The 22,855-nt window shown below is 34.6% G+C and overlaps 1 protein-coding gene across 1 annotated transcript; it reads left to right on the top strand.

Annotated features, from left to right (window-relative positions):
* Nucleotides 1–21,020, top strand: LOC138694740 (uncharacterized). Its single transcript, XM_069818744.1, has 5 exons — nt 1–403; nt 2,092–2,485; nt 10,432–10,489; nt 10,678–10,749; nt 18,624–21,020. Exons 2-5 carry the CDS (start codon nt 2,228–2,230, stop codon nt 19,088–19,090), a joined length of 855 nt encoding a protein of 284 aa, XP_069674845.1. The 5' UTR covers nt 1–403; nt 2,092–2,227; the 3' UTR covers nt 19,091–21,020.
* Nucleotides 21,021–22,855: the final 1,835 nt, after the last annotated feature.

Here is a 22,855-nt window from a genome sequence, read left to right as displayed (position 1 = left end):
GCGACTCCTTTTTCCCTGTGAAATATCAAGCGACAGAGTTTTGTAAAACCCGGACCAGCTCTCACTGTACATAGTGAGTGAGTATACGTGCATGTCGGGTCAAGTGAGGTCACTTATAACTTGTGTTTTCGTGAAATCATGCGATCTCCTCCCCTTAAATGCGCTAACGCAACAATGAAAGAAACACGCTCGCTAGCCTCTCGGAAGTCGTGAGGCGTCAATCGATCTAACATAAGTGTCCACGTATGGTCGACGTTCAGAGTCCAGAATCTAACATGGAAGAACGTTTTCGGATTGTTGCGACCAATCTACAGCGGGATACAATGCTCCTGAAGATATTGCGATGTTGAAATAGAGCTTACATCAGAAGAATCTGATTGCATCATCATCAATACTCAAACAGGTAGGAAGAAAGCTAGTATCCATGTCTCTTTAAAACTGACGTAAATAACTAAGATTGTGCTTACAATACACATGTAGCATATGAATAGCTACTAACATAAATCTAATCGTAATATCGTGAAAATTCTTTGTTACGCGGTAAGTGTGAATTCAGTGTTTTGATGAAGACGATAATTCTGTTCCACTTGTAGCTATGCATACACACAACATAGAGTTACACCTTTAACAGCTGTTAGAATATTTTCCTAAATAATTAAATATTAAAATTACTTCTATGATCGAATTTCCTTTGTAATAATCATTGTGATACTATAAATAAGTTGAAAGGTATAACATAATACCCCCCCACCTTCTTAGTTCGATTATGCCCCATTTCTATTCAGACTATGGTCACGTTTTACTGTCAAAATTAATATTAGAATTAAGTTAGTACTTAATTATTTGGAATTAATAGCCTAAAATAGCTCAGTATGGTATATTATGTTGGGAAGGAATGGCAAAATCGACTCTCCATCCTTTAAATTTGCTCCAAAAAAGAATGATCAAAATTTGTCTGTATAAACCTTTTGATTACCCAACAAAATTAATTTTTCAGGAATTTGGTGTATCAAATCTAGAACAAATTTGTAAACAAACATTGCTAATTTACTTCCATAAAAATCACAATAAATTTAAATTTGATCCTCATGAATACCATACGAGACAAAACTACAGTTTCTTTCTAAATACTCCCAAATACCACACAAGTGCTGGGTTAAAACACAGCATGAATTTTGGACCCAAAATATATAATGCATTAATTAGAGCTTACCCTGACCTAAGTACACTTAACACACATAGATTTAAGAAACAAATCAGATTAATTATTTAATTGTTTAAGCTAATTGAATTAAAAATTGATACTCTAATATTCATGTACTTTTGTATTTTCTATTTGCATATAGACCCTATTATTACATGCTGTATGTATTTTACCATAATGTTATTGTGCTCAATGAACTCTCTTAATTTTGTGATATATTTTGTATCACTGATCTGAACTGAGCCCGAGCACGAGATTCTGCTCTTTCGGGCTGCAATGCCTAATGTAGCTCAAGTGTAAAGTATTAAATAAATAAATAAATAAATAAATAAATAAATAAATAAAAAGTTTAAATTCTTTCAATTTTAAAAGATTTGGCCATTGATGATTCTATTGGGTTTGCATTTCTCTGGATTTTTACTAAACAATTTCTGTCTGTCTAAATTATTCTGTAGTGCTTTTATTCTGGATCTTTATGGTCACCCTCATTGAGGGCAGATAATTTCGTTTAAATTTATCTCATTGAAAAGATAATTAGAATACACGTTTCTATAGAAATCAAACAATGTGGTAGTCAAAGCTCTGTTGAAGCGTAATAATTAAGTATGTAATATATTATTATAGTTGTTATAGTTTTTTATACGTTAATGAGGCAAGAATGTCAATCATGTTATAATGTGTAATATCAAAATCACTCCATTTCTCAAGATATCAGTAAACTAAACTGTGAAATTCATTAGTGTATATTTGTGATAAAACCAATATCTTTTTGACAACCATGTTTTACATATCAGTGTTAATTAATAATAATAATTACTCATACTTTTAGAATTATTAAAGCTCCCGTTTTCAAGATCCAATAACAGTGCTTCCTCTTTAAATTTCAGCCGCAAATTTCATAGCTGATCTTGAACATTGAAGTATCATCTTTCACAAAACAAAATGAATTGAATTATGAACATAATCAGAATTAATATTATTATGTAGTTCCTAAGTCAATTTTCCACACATTGAAATTTAAAAATGGAGACACCGTCATCAGTTAAAACTCAAGAGAGCAACGGAAATCATCTTGAAGCCAGTCATGTAAACACAGACTCTGAACAAGGAGATGAAAACAGTGATGAAAATACGAATAATAATCAGCATCACAATGCAGGGGGAGGTCTACACCCTCCTCTGGGGCTTACCACCACACCGCGGAGCAGTGTAGAGGACCTCAGTGAATACACAGATGCTGACGAGTCTATCTCTTCTGCTCCAACAGAATTTCTTGCTGAGGTAAGCTGCATAAGGTTTACAATATATAGGACATACTGTTTGCTAATTATAGCCTATCATATTATGCTTCTAAGAGACTCATGAGCCCTTGATAGATTAACTCATTAATGTACTTAAGGCTGGTTCACAATAAACCGGGAATGAAAACGACAACGAGATCGAGAACGGAAATAATGTTAAAATAAAATATGTATTTAAATATGAGCATTCACAATAGTTAATTGTGAATGCTCCCATTTAAATACACTTATTTTAACATTATTTCCATTCTCGATCTCGTTGTCGTTTTCATTCCCGGTTTATTGTGAATCAGCCTTTAATTTTGTGAAGTTATATTCTGTCGATTTACCTAGGACAGGGATGGGCACAATCTACCAGCGCGGGCACTGTATAGGCCTACACCATCCCTTCATTTCTCACTTCACAAATATTCTACCTGTCCGCGTGTACGTACAACAAACAGAGGTTGAACGCGGTACCATAGTGTGTAAAGTGGTGGAATTTGGCGAATAAATTTACGTTTCGTTTTAATTTCCAAGAAACATTGGAACAAGACTATTTTGTTCTTATTCTAAAGGTAAAATTCAATGCCTCAACTGTTGAGTTGAAATTTATATAACACATAATATCAAACGACACTTCGATCTTGAACGCAAGAACTTTGGCAAAAATAAACTTATAGGTAGGAGTTTAAACAGGATTGTTAAAAATGGTTTATATTAATAAAATAGTTGTTACATGCGGTAAAGTAATGTATTATTTTAATATAATTTCTTCTGCAGGTTGAAATAGTGAGAAAGTTTTCAAGAATCTATAAAAATAATTTGTTAATGGAAAAGCCAACTCACAATCGCTACTACTTGAGAATGCAGTCCGATCAATTTATTACATTTAAAACACATAGACGAGTCTTAGAGAAAAAATACTCTTTTTCAAATGCCAGATAAAACCAGCAAGAGATTGTATGAATTATTTATTACTAATTAATTTCGCAGCTACAGATGCTGGCAATCTTTGAATCCACATATATCTGCGAACATTTTTTTTTTCTCAAATGAACCTGATCAAAACGTCTAACAGCCTATCATCTCGTAACTGCTTGACGTTTACGTAGTAATAGCACAGTCTAGTCTATACAGTCGCGAAGCTCAATACGTAGTAAATATGCAAACATTAGATAGTTGCTCACCACTAGGATCGCTAATATCGCCTCATTATAGACAATGCAAAATAGTACCGTCACAGTCTATTGTTTCTAGCACCCTCAAAACTCAAGCTTCGTGACTGTATATAGTAGACTGTGGTAATAGTATTCATACTAATATAGACAAACACGTCCTGACCAAACAGTATAGGAGATATAAAGCTTATAATCAGGATGCAAATTAAGATTTCTGATGGGAGGGGGATAGAATCCTAGACAGAGAATACCATACATAAAATTATTATTATTATTCTCATTCGATACGGCTCAACGCTTGGTCGCACTGAGTTGCTTGTCTTGCATCTTGATCATAATAATAATTATATCCATGAGTAGGCTTAAGATAGGATGTGTAATTTTTAAGTTATTGATTGTTGTTAGCTTGCCGGTGATGATAATATATCAATATTATTTTCTTTGCTTACTTTATACTTTATAAATTATATCGGTATTAAAATAATAAAATTTATTTAATTTGTAATTTATTGATTGTTGTTAGCTTGCCGGTGATAGTAATACATCAATATTATTTTCTTTGCTTACTTTATACTTTATAAAGTATATTGGTATTAAAATAATAAAATTTATTTAATTTTTAAATTATTGATTGTTGTTCGCTTGCCGGTGATTGTAATACATCAATATTATTATCTTTGCTTACTTTATACTTTATAAAGTATATTGGTATTAAAATAAAAAAAATTATTTAATTTTTAAATTATTGATTGTTGTTCACTTGCCGGTGATGGTAATACATTAGTATTATTTTCTTTGCTTACTTTATACTTTATAAAGTATATTGGTATTAAAATAATAAAATTTATTTTGTGAGGGGAAGATAGAAGTTATCCCTGGCATGGATGTTAATATGAATTTATGAGAGAGGGGATAACTTTTTAACAGGGGGGAATCCCTCCAACCCCGTTAATTCGCACTCTACTTATAAGTGATTACTTACAATGAATGCTAAGCTATAGTTACCATATGAATGCTTATATTACATACTTGACTTGGTTTGAAATGTTTAAGATAATGACATACTGCATTAGTTTTGTACAGCCCTTAGTTGAAGAGAATAAGTTCATGTGCTACAAACACGTTCGAAATATTGTGAAAGGAGTGAACTGGATCACATTTACCTCTCCTCCATTATGTCTATCCCTGACCTAGGATCTACTCCAGGAACTGACCCAGGACCTGGAATAGAATAGAATTTAGGGAGGGGGGCACTATGGTCCAGCACTGCGATCTGTTACGATCTATTGCGCCAACCCTCAAGCTAGGTTTTATATCCTTATGTCGTAGGAGTCTGCCCCATGGGATCGGAACCAGTGCGTGACAGCCGTCTATCTCTTAGAACTCACAAATGTCTCATTTCTAGTAGGGAATATGTTGAAAAATAGTGCAACAATTGCTGTATCTGTTCCAATAAATCTTTACATGAAATTGTATTTTCCTTCTGTAAATGGCCCCAGGGAAAATTACTTTCTGGATGGCCTCGTAATTGCGATCGACTGGCCATATTCATCATTCAGCCAAAGGATATTTCTACGCTTTTGTTGAACCAAGACGCGAATAACATTTCAATATAAAAATATGGGCAGAAACATTTTCCGAAAGTTTGATTTGCCTTGTTGATCTGGTTTGGAGAGTGACACGAGAATCCGTTATTGCGATTTTCAGTTGTTAGAATGTTTTACTGGATGAAATAAAACGTATAATTTGTCGCACGTATAATGGTGCTCTGACATCATATTAATCGAGTTGTCGAGTACTTTATCGATAAACAATTTCCAAATAAAATGTATTTGTCTTGAAGGATCTGTTATCTGGCCTACATGCTTTTTTGATCTGAATTCAGTTGATTTTATTTGTGGGTTCATCTGAAATCCATTGTTTGCTCAACTTCAAGAACATTGAAATGCTCTGAAAATACGTATTTTACGACGAACTCCACAGACATTTCTTCTTTGAACGGGAAAGTAGACAGGGCATGCATCGAGACGCAAGGAGTTAAATTTTAGTACCTTCGTACAGGTGTCAAAAGAAAAAGTGGCCCCTCTCTGGAAAATAAGTTTCCTTCGGGTATTTCCGCTACAATTCGGAGACAGGCAATGTTACATGTTGTTGGACCACGTTGCCTGGTATCTACAGTTATAATTAAAGTGTTCTCCGTGTTATTGTTGTAGTGTAATGGTAGCGTTTAGGGCTGGTATTCTTGAGGTCGTGCGTTCAAGCACAACCTCATGCTTTTTATGATTTTTTTAAGAGAGAGAAAATATAATTGCTCCTGTCTCTTTTATGTCTGTTTTAGTAATTAATATCAGGTTCATGACTGCATTATGCCATGACTTTATCATCATTTATTATGGCATTATGGTTGCAAAGAAAAAAATATTATATTCTCAACAAAAATATCTTTCGTGGCATAAACAGAACAAACATACTGGCGTCTGCCTTAGAAAATTCAAACAATTAAAAGTTCAAACAACAAAACAAAAAGCCACGATTCAATATTTAGTCCATCTTCTTCCCATCTCGATCACATCTTGCAGTCGAATGGGCATGGAATCGACTAGTCTTTTCAGTTCTCACCCACGGCATTCCAGGCATTTTGAACGAGCTTCCACAAATCATCAGAACATCTTGGAGTGGGATTGCGTCAATTTTCCGCATATGGTTCTTTATTTGTGCCCCCATAGCTCAGTTGAAAAAACGTCGAAATTTGGATGTCAACACTCAGGTTCAAATACTCTTTACTCCTTTTCGTTTTATTGTATTACAAGATAGTACAATGTAATAATATAAGAAGAGAAAAACGAACACTAGTATTATGCAACTATATTGTCTCAAGTCTAACATCAAATTTATATTACTTACATCGCTAAAGAACGATAACAGAATATAAATGATAACTTGAATGTTATTTCTCTCGCTAAATAACGATAACAGAATACAAAATGATAACTCGAATATTATTTTTGTAGCTAAATAACGATAATAGAATACAAATGATAACTTAAATATTATTTATAACGCTAAGAACGATAACAGAATATAAATGATAACTTCAATATTATTTATATCGATAAAGAACGATAACAAAATAAAATGATAACTTGAATATTATTTATAAAGCTAAAGAACGATAACAAAGTATGAATGATAACTTTTATATTATTTACATCACTAAAGAACGATAACAGAATATAAATGATAACTTGAATATTATTTATATTGCTAAAGAACGATAACAGAGTATAAATGATAACTTCAACAAGGCTCGAACTCACAACTTTCGAATCATTAAGCGAACACACTACGCTGCTCTACGAGACACAGATGTGAATAACTCCTGCTTACACTCTAGTTCCGAAACTGCTTCTATATGCGCATGTATCATGTAACATCACCGTTATCCGAAGTGGATTAGAAAATATTCGCAGTTCACGAGAGCGGTCACTTTTTTTTGACAGCTGTACATTAAAAGTATAAGTATTATATATTGTTCCTGGAACACATAGATAACTGTAACTTGGAAGGAAACAATTTACTCTCAGGTCCTTAATCTGCTCCTAGAGTGGATGCTACATGTTATGAATCATCTCCTACCTATAAACAAACATACGATTGTTTGTATCAGTTTTATAACATATCAAGCCTTCTACTTCCCAATCCGTATCTGTTTACAGATGTTATTTCTTTTCTTGTATGTCGTCCTCGGTGATCTTGTGGTTACCATGCCCGTCATTGAGTTCGAGGTTCACGGGTTTAAATCCGGCCGACGGAATGGATTTTAAAGAGAGATACATCATTAGGAAGGCTTCCGCAGGAGCGAAGTAAAGCTGAGAGGCTTGTAATAAATAATTTCCTTCAAGCCCCAAATATAACTGAGATCTACCGTGAATAGGCCTACTAAATTTCAGTTATTAAACTTAGAGTTGGGTAGTATTTGAAAGTACAAGCCACTAAAGAACATTTCCCAGAGCTTCATTTAAACAGAATATCACAGGATTTGCTTCTCAAACCTCCATCAGACAATAATATAATTGCCTAAGTTAAAGCTGTGATGTTAGTCTAATGGAAAATGGATACAAGTTAGGTAAGGAAATATAGAAATTATAAGAAATTTGGTTAGAGTAGAGGATGACAGACTCACACGAAAGAAGAGGATAATAATCGTACTAGAAGGAATTTAAGATATTCTTGAATTTTTGAAGCTACGATTTTTGTATGCAAACCTCAAGTGAGATAATTTTATCCAGTCTATACATATTCCGTAGTCTCTTGTGATCTTCCGAAATATGCAGAGTGTTTTCGGGCTGGTGTTACAAACTTTCAGGGATGATGGGGAAGGGCACATGTATCAATTTGAGATCAGGAACCTTGGTCAGGAAATGACTGAGTCGAAAGTTACAAGCAAAAATAGCTGTGTGGAAATGAAATTGTAATTTAGTACCACGTGCCCTCCTTCCCTTAACCTTTGGAACAGTCGTTGAAAGATGGTATGGACCGGATGTCTCCTACATGGGTAGGCCTACTTGGGCCGATACAATCTGTGAGCTTATCTACTATTTCCATTGGCTCATCCGTATTCGAAAATGAGGTCTTCATATTCCGCTCTCGTGTATTCCTCCATTTCACTAGGACTGATATAGACTGGACACTGCAACTTGTACACATACACTGCTGTCTACAGACGTGCATATCAGGACCGACCATGTCCGTTACACATTACGCTATCTGCATTGCTTTAGTGTAGTTTCATGTCCCCATCCTTCAGACAGCTCATTGAATGGAATACTGTAGGTAGACAACGTAAACAACGTCAGATGAGTACAGTATGTGTAAGATGTACAGATAAATATACATAAATAAGGTGTACAGAGGAATAAAATTATTTCATTTCCACATAACTATTTTTGCTTGTAACTTTCGACTCAGTCATTTCCGGACCAGGGTTCCTTATCTCAAATTGATACGTGTGCCCTTCCCCATCATCCCTGAAAGTTAGTAACACCAGCCCGGGAACACTCTGCATATTTCAGTAGACATATGAAGAGTTTGGGAGATATTGAGTCTCCTTGTCTTACTCCTTTTTGTAGCTTGAATTCCCTCCCGTGTTTGTCCCAGTTGTATTTTCGCTGTGGCGTTTGAATATAATTTTGCTAAGATTCTGATGTATTTGTCTTATTTTCCTTGCTTCTGTAATGCTGCTAACTCCTCTCCTTTAAGCCAAGCAAGTACACGGTTCGAACAACTGAACCACATCGTCGTTGTAATTAGTCACTGAAGATGGAGAAGCATCTCCGAAACATGTCTGACTAACATCTTCAACAAACTTATTGTACTTATTAGTGTTCATACAACTGTAACATATCACCTTTAATGTATTTCATCAAATCAATGAACACTGTATTATTGACCTAACGTGTGTTTTATCATTAAATATGATACCTCCTTCCTTTTAGTGGTGGAAACTATTCTGGCCATAGAGAATATGTACATTTAAAAATTTTATCGCACCTCTATCCAAAAATTGAACCAAATTTGTAACTATGGATTTGCAATTGCAATTATCGACTGTATTGGATGAAGATAAATGCAAACAAGACGTAGACCATAGTTGTCGCAAGAAAAATAAAGAAGGTAAACTTGCAAATTCTAAATGAGACAGGAGAACAAGTGAACGGCTGCAAATACTTGGGATGTACTATAAGCAGTAACATGACCTGCAGCCAGGATGTCAAATGGAGGATAGCAATGGCAAAGGAAGCTTTTAATAGAAAAAGGAGCATCTTCCGCGGACCTCTGGATAAAGAACTAAGGAAGAGAGTAGTGAAATGTTTTGTATGGAGTGTGGCATTGTATGGGGCAGAAACATAGACATACGACGAAATGACGAGAAACGAATAGAAGCATTTGAAATGTGGGTATGGAAAAGAATGGAGCGTGTGAAGTGGATAGACAGAATAAGAAATGAAGCTGTGTTGGAAAGAGTGGGTGAAGAAAGAATGGTACTGAAACTGATAAGAAAGGGAAAAAGGAATTGACTGGGTCGCTAGCTGAGAAAAAAACTGCCTACTGAAGGATGCACTGGAAGGAGTGGTGAACGGGAAAATAGTTCGGGGCAAAAGATGATATCAGATGATAGACGACATTAAAATATATGGATCATATGCGGAGACAAAGAGAAAGGCAGAAAATAGGAAAGATTTGAGAATGCTAGGTTTGCCTGCTCACGGGCAGAACGTGTGTATGTGTGTGCGTGTAATTGCGCGTGCGTTGCAAAAATGTATTGTTGTCTGAATGCTGTATCTCTCTAACCGAAAGTTGAACCATATTTGTAACTATGAATTTCCAATTGCAATTATCGACAATATTGCCAAACTATATTGATGCCTAAATGTTGCAACTCTCTGTCAGAAAATTTAACCAGATGCGTAACTTTTAATACGTAATTGGAATTATCAACAATATTGCCGAACTATATTGTTGCCTAAATGTCAATGTAGGCCAAAAAAGTATTGACTCGACAACTGTTGAGGAAAATGTATTGTAGCTCAAATTTGCATGTTGGAAATATTATTGTGTTTACAAAAACATTTGTAGATAAGTCTTTTGGTGAAATCACTCCACTCATATTTAAATGTATTAAAGATATTCATTCACATAATTTGTACAGTATACTCTCCTAATACAACAACAAACAGCTATCCTAATGTGTATTAATCTTCTACAGTTCCTGTCTGCAGTCATGCTCAAGGATTATGAAACAGCATTAAAATACTGCAAACTAAGTAAGTAAAAGAATTTGTTCTTTGAGATAATTGTATCACTACTTGACAGTTTTTCTTGATAATTAGTTATGAAGTTGTGAATCTAGTATCAGATTGAAAATAAATTGATTGAAAATAAATTGAATTCCTTTCATCATCCGATGTACCGGTACTTAATGTTTATTGTGATTTTTCTTGTCTTGTTATAGTTCTGCAATATGAGCCCAATAACGCTACAGCCAAAGAATTCTACCCTTTGATTGTAGAGAAACTGCAACTGAGTGAGTACAGTTCATGTCAGTTTTCTAAAATTATAAGTACATAGAACAATAAGAGAAAAAAGGCACAAAAAAGTGAAAGAGGAGTAGAAATACTTAAAAACATAACTGCTATGAAGAAGAGTGTAGGCCTATGTAGTTCTTTGCCGCTTATATAGTGAGTCGCAGGAAACGTTCCCAGTGTTTCTGTCAGCTGAGCAGCGGCAGTTCCCTCTTCTACGCTAGGCTTGCGTACTTTTGCAATTCATTTTGAATAATTTTTCAGAAAAGCCTATGATATACAATACAAAGATTTATTTTTAGTCAATGACTTTACTTTCTATATGTGTAAGGTACAAGTCCTTATATTACATAATTTAATACTGTATTAACGTTTTCGTCGGTCATGCCGACATCACCAGATACAACTTTTTTTGCTGCAATATCATCTCTAAATAAGTACATGTGCCTCTACAATCAAAATACAATATACATTAATAAACATAAAACATAGTAAAAACAACATGGTTTGGGACATCAATATTTCTTTTCTTATGTAAATGTACCCTTATTGTCAAATATTTAAAAACACAAACGTGTGATTACAATGCATATACATATATAACTTAAAATTGCAGGTATTCACTATATAAAAATAAAACTGAAAAATCCATGTAAAATACTATGTGAAGAGATGCTTACAGTCTTTAATCTGTACTATCTGATTTGCTTGTGTCCATATTCTTATTATCCAGTTACTACACGCCTTTTCTGTGTCCAAAAGATGTATGTTAACCATAATATATGAGTTAAGATTATACCTTGAAACCTTAATTCATCAAAGTTGTTGTAGATGATATTTACAACAGATAATATGTTTCTGTATTAGGTTGTCTTTTGATGTTTTGAAAACATGAAATTGAACGTGCACTATGACCGACGATAATCTTCAATCTAGGATAGTTAAGTAATTAAACTAAATAGGCTAGAATCGAAATTTATTGTCGAAATACGCGTTTGTTAAAGATAATAGATCATAACATTATGACTGAACGATGAAAGAGTAATGGAACGGAGAAAAATTCTCTCCGGCGCCGGGATTTGAACCCGGGTTTTCAGCTCTACGTGCTGATGCTTTATCCACTAAGCCACACCGGATACAACTCCGACGCCGGTTAGAATCGTCTCAGATTAAGCTCCAACTCTTGGGTTCCCTCTAGTGGCCGCCCTCTGCACTACGTCATAGATGTCTATGAACGCAGGACCGAAGTCCACACATGTGCTGAGGTGCACTCGATATGAGTGACTAGTTGGCCGGGATCCGACGGAATAAGTGCCGTCTTAAATCACGAAGTGATTTACGCATATCATATATATTAGTTTATTAATTTAATGTACCGAAGTACATATTGTGAATTTTATTAGTAACAACAATGTAATTTATTCGCCACAACAATAATTCCTTTCTACAATTCGCCTTAAACGCTCTCGTCAACAATTGGATTTTCACTTAACACAGTATTCGTTATAGCACTCCACCGACGACAATGACAATTCACTTGGACTAGTACGAACAACAATGAACTGTTAATCTTAACTAATATTTACAAAGCACTATTTACAAATCAGAACTATCAGTTCTCAGTTCACAGTTCTTCTAGCTCAGTCACTCGAGTTCACAGTATCTCGAACCACAGACCTCCAGAGACAGTTCACTGTACTCGAACTCAGGTCCCTCCAACTGCGGTCCACTGCACTCGAACTCAGGCCTTCGGATGCTGACGCAGATGCGGACGCACACTCGAGTCGAACTCCGGTACACAAGACTGGCTTGCTTGCTCTGGCTTTCTCACTGACTGGCTGACTAATCAACTGAAAAACTGCTGTCGTTCCTTCGCGACCGTAATTTATAACCACAGCGACGTAGCCTCGAAAGTTCGAATTCGCGAGTCTTCCATTTCGACGGATTTCTCGGCCTCTCTAGGCAAGCAGAAGATGCGCGCGCAAACTCTCTCCACTCTCTCGCCGCGTTGGCCCTTTCCCCTCTCAGCCGCGCGCCATTCCAAAGTGCTCCGCGCGATTTTCTCTCTTGCGGGACGCTGGTCGTGAGTTCGAATCTCACGTCGCTGTCACAATATGATATTTGCATGCAGATATTCTGCGTCATCATACGATCGTATGAATATCGCAGAATATCTGCATGCAAATATCATATGTACTTCGGTACATTAAAATAATATATATTATGACTGAAATCATATTAAGAAGATTTGAAATTAAATGGATATATTATTACATCAATTTAAGTAGTAATATATATTGTTAGGTTAACGGCTTAACTTTAAATGAAGAGATATTAAAGGTTGTGTAGAATAAATTCAATTCATATGACGTGTTATGTGTATAGAAACTTACATGGTTAATTTGCGGAAGATGTCCAAATGCTATAGTTGTTGTTGAGTGTTATTGTGAGGTGAATATCAGCATTCTAATTTGGCTGAAATAAGATGAAATTCGATATAATTAATATTAATATATTAATAAGTCAATAAAATGTATTAAGGATTTTTAATCTATATAATATAAATTGAGATAATTAATGGATGACAAGAACAATGTCAAACTGTTAGATTGGGTAATTAAATACTTTTGTTTGCATCCGCGAACTCACAGCGCTTCGCCGGATTAAAACTTACGTAGTATATTTTGTCTTATTAACATTCGGTACCAGTACTCATTCTCCACAGAGTAGCTGCTGGAAATGTTTCCATTCTGTATGATACATAATTCGCAGCACATAATCTCAGAACCTGTTTCCAGTGCTGTAGTTGGGCTGGTAAAGGGAAGGTACGTCGTACCGTCTAAAATAAAAACTCGTTACCATATAGGCAAAAAAATATAGACTCGAAAACATATTAATTATATTTAACTAGTCTTTAATTGACTTTGAAATGGAGGATGTTAGCTATTTGAAAAACATTTATTTTGATTTTGATATTTGGAACAAAAGTAGTGGCTGGTTTCTCATATCCTTTGCTTAAACGTTTCTTCTGCTGATCCACGCCGTGAGCTACTCAATTTTTACGATCTTTTTTTAATCGGTTCATTTTACGACACTTTATCATCTGCGATGGTTATCTAGCGTCTGAGTGAAATGAAAGTAGTAATACCAGGAAATGAGCCCAAGGTCCAACGTCGAAAGTTACCAAGTATTTTTTCTTAATGAGTTGAGGGAAAATTACGGAAAAAAATTAACCAGAATTTGAACCTTTGAACCCGTGCCCGCTCGTTTCACGTTCAGACATGCTAACTGTTACTCCACAGCGGTGGACAACGATCTTTCATTCAAGCTTTAACTTCACAAGCCTACTATTAGTATGGACAGCTAATTTTTTACGTGAATAGATCTTCATTTGAGGTACAAATTGATGAGAAAATCTAAAATGTTTTAGCGTAACACAAAGTTCAAGATCTCTTTCGGGACAACAGGACACATTAGCGAGAAAGGGACATTCCTGTATTTTATGGAGCATATGGGAAACCTATGCGTAATCTACAGGGACATCATTTTATTTTTACTGACATTTTTAATATTAACCTGGCTATAGCTTTGGATCAAGGATTGAGACCCGGAAACACAGTTTGCTACTCCCTTCCACGATTGGAGTTCGATGATACTGACGTAAAATACAAACAAATCACTTTACTAGGTGTAGGAGGGAACAAAAGTAGTTCATCCATTTACATAAACTAGGAAATATCACGCTTTTGAGTTTGATCAATTTCATTAGGTTTTTGTTTAATCAAAATACAGTACAGTATTAACAATGAGTGTTTTTACTCACAAACTGAGCTGTCCATGCGGACGTATTCATTATGCAGTGTATATTATACTGTCTACAGCACATTAATGTACACTATAGAGACCGAAGTTAAGTTGAAAAATAATCATAATATGGATATTTAAACACATTTTTTAAAATGGTGGCAGTTCATTTCGATACGGCTTCAGTTCTAATGTGCATATTATCGCACTATTGACTATTGTACGTAATTCCAATTACCAGGTTCGTACTTCGTATCAGTAACTCATGTTGAAATAATTCTGTATCTACTCTATAAAAGAGTACCTTACGTACTGTAAATTCAATCTTCACTTCTGCCCGATCCGAAAATACAAAATTACTCAGACATGCTATCTACTGTCCGTCCAAGTGGTTATGTCGCAGGGTCGTAGAAAGGGAGGAAATCACGTGAAAGTTAATTACTTAACGAAGCCCTTTTATTTAAGTTATTTTAAACAATTGTATGGGTATAATATTACGTAGACGTCCAATTCCTAACAGAAATTAATGTTCTCAGAAAAGAGCTAAGACAGCCCAGTCATTAGCCTTTACAGAGAGGCGAATAGAAGCAGGTGGGGGAAACCGGGCTGCGACGTAGGCAATGGACGACAGTATCTGTGCGAAAATGATTCAATATTGGAAGCTCTTTCATCACTGGAAAACGCGAACATATTTTTGGAACGTACTGTTTACTATGACCGTAAGGCTATTATGACTGTATATGAGGTCTTGGATCTGTGTGGAGGACGGTTGAACTTCATTAGTAGAAGGGGTGGGAGTGAAGTATATTCAAAAAATCAGGTACAATAAAAATTGAAGTAAAAATAAATTGATGTCCCTGTATTTGCAAGTGAATAAGCAACGTGAATAAAAAGAAATAGTGTCCCAAATAATAAAAAAAAAATTCATTTTGATTTTTACTTGTTTTTCCTTAGTTTTATTTTAGGGGTTTTTTATATTGATCCGTTGTTTTTTGTACTGTACTTACGTAATAAGTTTTCAATGAAATATAAAACAATGAAACAAAGACGTATTCAATGTATTCATGCAAATATCGCGATTCTGTATCCGTTATCATTTTTTTCTATATTTGTCTATGTACCGTGAAAATTTAACATTGTTAATATTTGAGAGGAGGTTTCGACATGAGCTCATTAACAGTTTCCTTGTTAGTGCAATTATAAATTAATCATTAGTTGTAGTAACAGTGTAATTATTACACTATTAATTTTAAAACTGTATCCGCACCATGTGGATTTCAGTTTTTATTCGTGGAGGGCAAGATTTCTTAGAGAAGATCTTATAGGGTATATTGCATGGTATAATCCCTCCTATCGGATGCACTGAATATACTTTTAAAGTTCATTACTTGTTCCTCCATTTCTTAATTACTGTACCAGTAGGCCTAATTTTTATTATTTTAAGTCACAAATATGCCTGATGTCATTCATGACTTAATTTCTTTTTGTTTTATGGTCAAGTTTATTCCACTTTATAGTATACGTGGTACACTCAGTAAGTTCTGCGATTGACGCCTGGAGAGTAGGCAGCCACAAGAATCTGGATGCCTCACAAGATGCCGCGTAACACGGCGTACACTTCAACAGATCCATATCCTCCCTCAAAATAGTCGCCGTTGGCCGCTATGCACATCTGCCAACGTTGGTATAGCTTCTAGAAGAACCCCTGAAAGATGTTGGCAGGAAGGTCTCGTGCGGCTTCTCTTGTGGCAGTCATCTTCGGCTGAATGAAATCTAAGCCCACTTAGGATTGCTTTCATGCGGGGAAAGAGAAAAAAATCGCATGGTGCGAGATCAGGTGAGTACGGAGGGTGTGGCAAAACGGCGACTGTTGCCCTGCAAGTTCCTCTTGGTCAAGGACAGAGCGATGTGCAAGGGCGTTGTCGTGTAGCAACAGCCAATTCTTCCTACGCCGAAGCTCAGGACGCTTACGACGAATTGAATCGTTAAACGGCCAAGAATCTCCTTGTAGCGGGTCTTCTTTACAGTTGCCCCTTGTGCGATGAATTCCATGTGAACAATTCCATTTGAATCAAAAACAGTTCAAGCATCACCGTGCCTTTTGACCTGTCTTGTCGTGGTTTTTTCTGTCGTAGCGATAATGGCGTTTTCCAGGTGGCGGATTATCGCTTCAGTTGCGGATCGTAAAGGAAACATCATGTTTCGTCTCCAGTTATGATCCAGTTGAGAAACGTCGGATCATCGTCAGCACTACTGATCAGGTCACCACAAATCGTCATGCGATCATCACGTTGGTCCTGCGTCAGGATGCGTGGCACACTGTGCTGGGTAACACGCGACATGTTCAGATCATCAGACAGAATTTTGTAGCACGTACTATTCTATGCACATAACTGCCTCTTGCTGGGACGAGAGACTGACAAGGCACCGTACCACGGCGCCACCTACCCGCTCTAGGGCACTACACAGCCACTATGCGCAATGACTGTATCACGTATTTCCAGTTTACACACATAGACCTAGTTTTATCTTAATTTTTAATTTACAATTCATTTTGATTTTAATGATCCGCTAAGCCAATTACTACTCTTACCTATATCGTTATTTGAAATAATAAATCTTTATGGCTTAACAAAATGTACGAAAAACAAGTTACATATCATTAGGGCTAGGATTTTGATGAAATTGCATCTTTTTTCTAGTAAGCCAGAAACATAGCTGCTTTAGTATTTATATGTTATGTGATAAACTGAGTGTTTTAAGACATTTTGTTAGGGAATTTTTTTTTTGCATTTTTTGCCTGTTTCAACTTATAAGAGCATCTTTTGTTTTATTCGGTCATTTTTAGGCATTTTCATTTAATTTTGGCCATAAATCCCCATTATTAATGTAAAATAATGTTTATCTCCTTATTTTCTTTACATATTTTGTCCATTAATACCCATTATTTTGTATAATATTTTAATCGTTTTTCTACACAAATATTGCCATTTTAACGTAGCACACCCCATGTAATGGAACAGTCCAACCACCCCTTTAATATAGACTCCTCTACACCTGCTAATTCCGGATAAGAGTGGCCTTGTGGTAGACTACATGAAAACTAAAAGTGAAGATCCATGGCGCTACAGCCCATGAAGAGCCAAGACCGACCAGCTGAAATATTAAGTAGTACAAAACCTCTTTTCCTACTAAGCCAATTATGTAAGATCAATTGTTAGGGCATTTTAAAGGCATTTTTGAAAGATTTTTAGGTCATAAATGCATTGTTTTAGGACATTTTTTCATGATTTATAGGTCATCAAAATCCTAGCCCTACATATCACTGTTTTTAATATAAAAAGTAAATATATAAAAAAAACAGTGATATGTAACTTGTTTTTTGTATATTTTGTTAGGCAATAAAGATTGATTATTTCAAATAACGATATAAGTAAGAGTAGTTTTATCTGTTATCCTACTTAATTATACGAAATTTACATGCATTTGTTGTTAATATGATATAGATGCAACAAATGAACGCACATAATTTTACTGAGAAAGAAATGTTAATTTCAATGAAGAGAAAAAAAAATGTATTTTTATTTACAATAGGCAACAGCCACTAAAGTAGCCTTGGTTTCATTTGAACAGTCTTTTATTTCTTAGACGTTTATAAAACTGAAATATTTCAATATTAAAAGTAAAGTTTCTCACACTTTTTTCTTTAGTAGTACTGGTACTACTCAGTTGATTTTTTTAATTGGAACTCGGGAGGGGGAAACATTTGAAGAGTCCACTGCAAGAATGATGGATGTCACTTTCTTGTCGAAAATGAACCAAGACTGTCAATGCATAGCTTAAGACATATGGAATGTACATAGAGAGTTATATGGCATTAACACTGATAGTCATTGTCCAGTAATGATTGGAAAATCACCGTTAAGCTTTAAGCGCTAGGCATTTCAAACTTTCAATTGCTTCTCCTGAAAAATGTATTCCAAATGACATCCATTGCAGTGGACTCTTCATTTGTCTCCTCCCTGCTTCCCCCTACTTGAAATCTCTGATTGTATCCAATGTATGATTTCAGTGGAGGAACAGGAGGAATCCAACAGCAGCAGCAACAGTGACAGGAGTGAGGACAGTGGAGGTGGGAACGATGACTCTAGTAGTGATGGTGAAGAAAAACCCACAGGGTCTTCGGAATCTGACTCAGATGCTACAACAGCAAGTTATTCGAGCTTAGAAGATGAAGAAGCTGATGCCTCTAGTGGCCACGAAAAAAATCAGAAAACTGACAATGCTGATGCAGGTAATGGTAATGATACAAAAGGAGCATCAGTCAAGGTGTCCTCCATAGCGAAACTCATCAACGAAATGGTAATGGAAACACCTGTTACCATATCGGTAAGTGGAGTAACCAAGAGTGATCCAGCCACCACCAATATCCCGGCATTTCAGAGCACAAGTTCTGACTCGGAATCACCTACAGAACCTGTGAGCCAACCAACTATAGCTCAACTCCGTGCCAAAGTGGTGCCTGGAAAAGCTAAATAATTGGACTGTAAATATGCGTAAAATGCAAAGAAACGCAATGATAAAGTGTTAACTGTATTATCTCATAAATGTTGAATATCTGCATCTTGAACATTAAATTGGCAGTATCAGAGATGGTAATCAGCATCTTAGTTACATACAGCATGTTAAGAAAAAGATCGGGAATAAAGTACAAGTTTTGGCAAAAGGAGGATGTATTTCTATTTGTAATTATAAATTTTTAATATTATGGACAAGATTTAACTGTAAAGTTTATCACAGTTTAAATATATAATCAAGGCCATAAAATGAATATATCATGTTTTCCAATATTTTTCAACATTTTAAAGAAATAGAATGCTTTGACACATTAAGGAAAACTGGCGTAATACTGCATATATATGCAGCTCTTAAAATTGTGTAGGCTATTTCATTCATTAATTCTAAATATAAAAACCATGCATTTTCTCCGACCAGAAACAAATATATTCATTTTATATTTTTCAAAAGTCCTAAATTACATAATAAGTACGGTATTTAATTCCTCATTTATGATTAATTGTGATCAAGTATGAGTAGTATAGAGTACGTTTGATTCATATTCCAGTATAAATATTTTATTTGAAAATGTCACACATGCCTTGCATAACTCTTTGGCAGCGTAAAGAACACATAAAGTTCCATAGAACAATATCTGAAAAAAAGGAAAGAAAAGCTTATTATTACAGTAAGATTTTTACTATATAATATACTTCATTCAAACGATATTCGAATAAACTTATGTTTATCATTAATTTGAAAAATGGTACCTAGTTAATAATTATATAAATCTGGAAATAGATATGAAAATAAATAAATAACTAATGCAGCTTTTAGCATGGAAATCACATACGTTATATTTCTCGGAATGAATGTTAGCCAATAACATGGTCCTTTCGTCGTATTAAATATAGTAGCATAACAACTGTACTTCAGGAAATCACTTTCAGTAAGGTTAACTAGGATTCTCATAGAAATTATTATTGTCAATTACAATCTATATACATGTACCATATTCCAATTATTGTGGATATTACTGATATTGAGCATAACATCTTTCTTACTCCAATAATACATGAAAATAGTTCTAATAAATATTACTTAATTTTTAATTCTCTGTACAGTACTTAAATGCAAGATGTTTTCGTAGAATGTCGTGAAGTCTAATTATAGGCTACCGGTATATCTACTACATCAGTTAATGGTAAACTGCTACCTTATCTCTTTTTGAGTATAAGTAATGGTATTTGGATATAGAATATCTAGAATATTAAAACTACCCGATAATCTGTGCCTTCACCCATTCCGTATAAGTTATTACCCTTATTAAACCATAAGGTGTAATCATCTCTTTACTATTACAAAATAATAACTTTCACGTTAATTATAGGTTTAGAATTGGAACGTTCTGATGAATTTCAAATGAATGTTCTGTGTGTTAAATGTTACACATGTCATAAACAACAGAAACAGTATCAAATATTTTAGCCAAAAACCATGTGTTCAGTAGCTCATATGGCTAGTACAATAGATATCAGTAATTATATTAATTATTTAACTATCTATGAAATAACTCTTTTAATAAAGTCTCCATTGCATAAAAATCCGTAAGTCAATTAATTACAGTTCCTAAAAGGAAACTGTTGAGGAAAAAGATGTAGCATTAATGAAGTACGTATAATTTTCTAGATATATGTTAAAATCATAATAATAGTCTTCAAGAAATTATTCCGTTATATTTTCAAATAATACTTCAACACAGTTGTTATTCTAAAAAAATTACTAATTTTTACTAATTCATATAAAATTCGTTCACAATTAAACTCAAGAAATCTTCATTTTAAATCAGATTTAATAGTGTTAAGGAAATTATTTTTTGTTCAGTGAAGTGAAGAAATTGGATAGTATCCTGCAATTCTCATGTAATGAATAATAATGTGATTTGTTTACTACAAGAAGAGCATGGAAGATAATGTCGAATTTCAGACTTTTTGGTACCAATTAGTTGATAGTTTTACTGTCTGCTGTCAGTTAACTAGAGTAAGAACATTTTTTCGTTATCTGTTCACAATCGAAGGAATTGAATGGAATTGAACAAATAAGTATTATAATATCTTAATGTGTTTCTGTACGGGGACAAATCCTCCATAATATTTAGAAGAGAAATCCGTATCATGGTCACCATTTTTGCTCTTAGATGCAAAGCTTCGGCTTATGAACATCAGACTCGGGAACATACTGCTAATAATACATTTCGTTTTCCTCATATCAATTTACTCTTTTCCGATATACTAGATAATTTTCACAAATTTACCTTAACTTAGTATTACTTTTCTGCTGCTGTGCACTTAACTAAAAATATATTCCATTTTGAATCTTGCGTACACTACTTTTAACACTTGAATATAAGTAATTGATTAACTAGCAGACTTACTCGTGTTAATTATGTAAATCTGTGCGGCTTACATAATTAACACGAGTAAGTCAGCTAGTTAATCAATTACTTAAAAATATATTAAACAATTTGCTTGAAATTTAAATTCTAATTGATTAATTTTCTAGTTACAATTTTAGATTTGTATATATGATGTAAACTATACACATAGATTATATTACATTGAAAACTGAACTCCTATACCTCTAAGAATGTATAACCATCATCATCATCATCATCATCATCATCATCATCATCATCATCATCATCATCATCATCTGGCACTACAACCCTGGGTGGGTTTTGGCCGCTCGTACAACAGTCCTCCATTCTATCCTATCTTCAGTCTTCTTTCTCCAACCCTTCACTCCCATTATTTCTAGGTCCCTGATGACCCCATCCAGCCATCTCTTCTTAGATCTTCCGTTCCTTCTTCTGTTGTGGACTTTCCCTTGCAGTATTCTCTTGGGAATTCTGTTTTCGTCCATTCTCTGTATGTGTCCCAGCCATCTCAACCTCTGGGATTTTATAAATTTAACAATATCTTGTCCCCCAATCAGTTGATTGATTTCTTCATTATAACGTATCCGCCATTCGTTGTTTTCATATACTGGTCCGTATATTCTTCTTAGAATTTTTCTCTCGAAATACCGTAGGAGATCTTCTTCTACTTCAGTTAGTGTCCATGCCTCAGATCCATATGATATTACCGGTCGAACTAAAGTGTGGTATATGTTTAGTTTGGTTGTTCTCGTAATTAGCCGACTACTAAGCCATTTAACATTTGCAAAGTATGCTCTGTTGCCTGCCAGTATTCTGTCCTTAACAGTTACGCTCATGTCACAGTTGTAATCGATTATGGCACCCAAGTATTTAAATTGTTTAACTGCTTCAAATGTCATATCTCCTACTGATATGTTTTGAGGAATGTTTCTAGTTTTGGCTGTAGGCATTACCATATATTTAGTTTTCTCTTGATTAATCATTAATCCCATTGCTAAGAATGTATAAGCATCAGAAAAATACTTATGCTATTACAAAATTTTACAACTCTGAATACGATATCTTTCAATAAAAAGTTAAATCGTCTAAAGATAACTTATTTGCAATCATTATTTCGTACAAAGGTTAGTTTCAAATGTCTTATTTGAAAATCTATATGTACAGTACCTTACAATTTTCACAAGTACATATAAATTTGTAACTTCCTTTGCAATCTTAATTTAAAAAAAAAACTTATACAGAAAAATTTTGTTCTTTTGATTTATTTGATTAATTCTGGAATCGTTAAAATGACATAGGCCTACATATTT

This window comes from Periplaneta americana, chromosome 2, assembly GCF_040183065.1.
Source record: "Periplaneta americana isolate PAMFEO1 chromosome 2, P.americana_PAMFEO1_priV1, whole genome shotgun sequence".
Lineage (NCBI taxonomy): Eukaryota > Metazoa > Arthropoda > Insecta > Blattodea > Blattidae > Periplaneta > Periplaneta americana.
Note: the sequence above shows the minus strand (reverse complement) of the source record. Positions and strands in the feature narration are given on the sequence as shown.

Coding starts and splice junctions, on each gene's coding strand:
- LOC138694740 (XM_069818744.1), top strand. CDS start 2,228: ATGGAGACACCGTCATCAGTTAAAACTCAAGAGAGCAACGGAAATCAT. Junction 10,490..10,677: donor ATTAAAATACTGCAAACTAA/GTAAGTAAAAGA, acceptor GTCTTGTTATAG/TTCTGCAATATGAGCCCAAT. Junction 10,750..18,623: donor TGTAGAGAAACTGCAACTGA/GTGAGTACAGTT, acceptor GTATGATTTCAG/TGGAGGAACAGGAGGAATCC.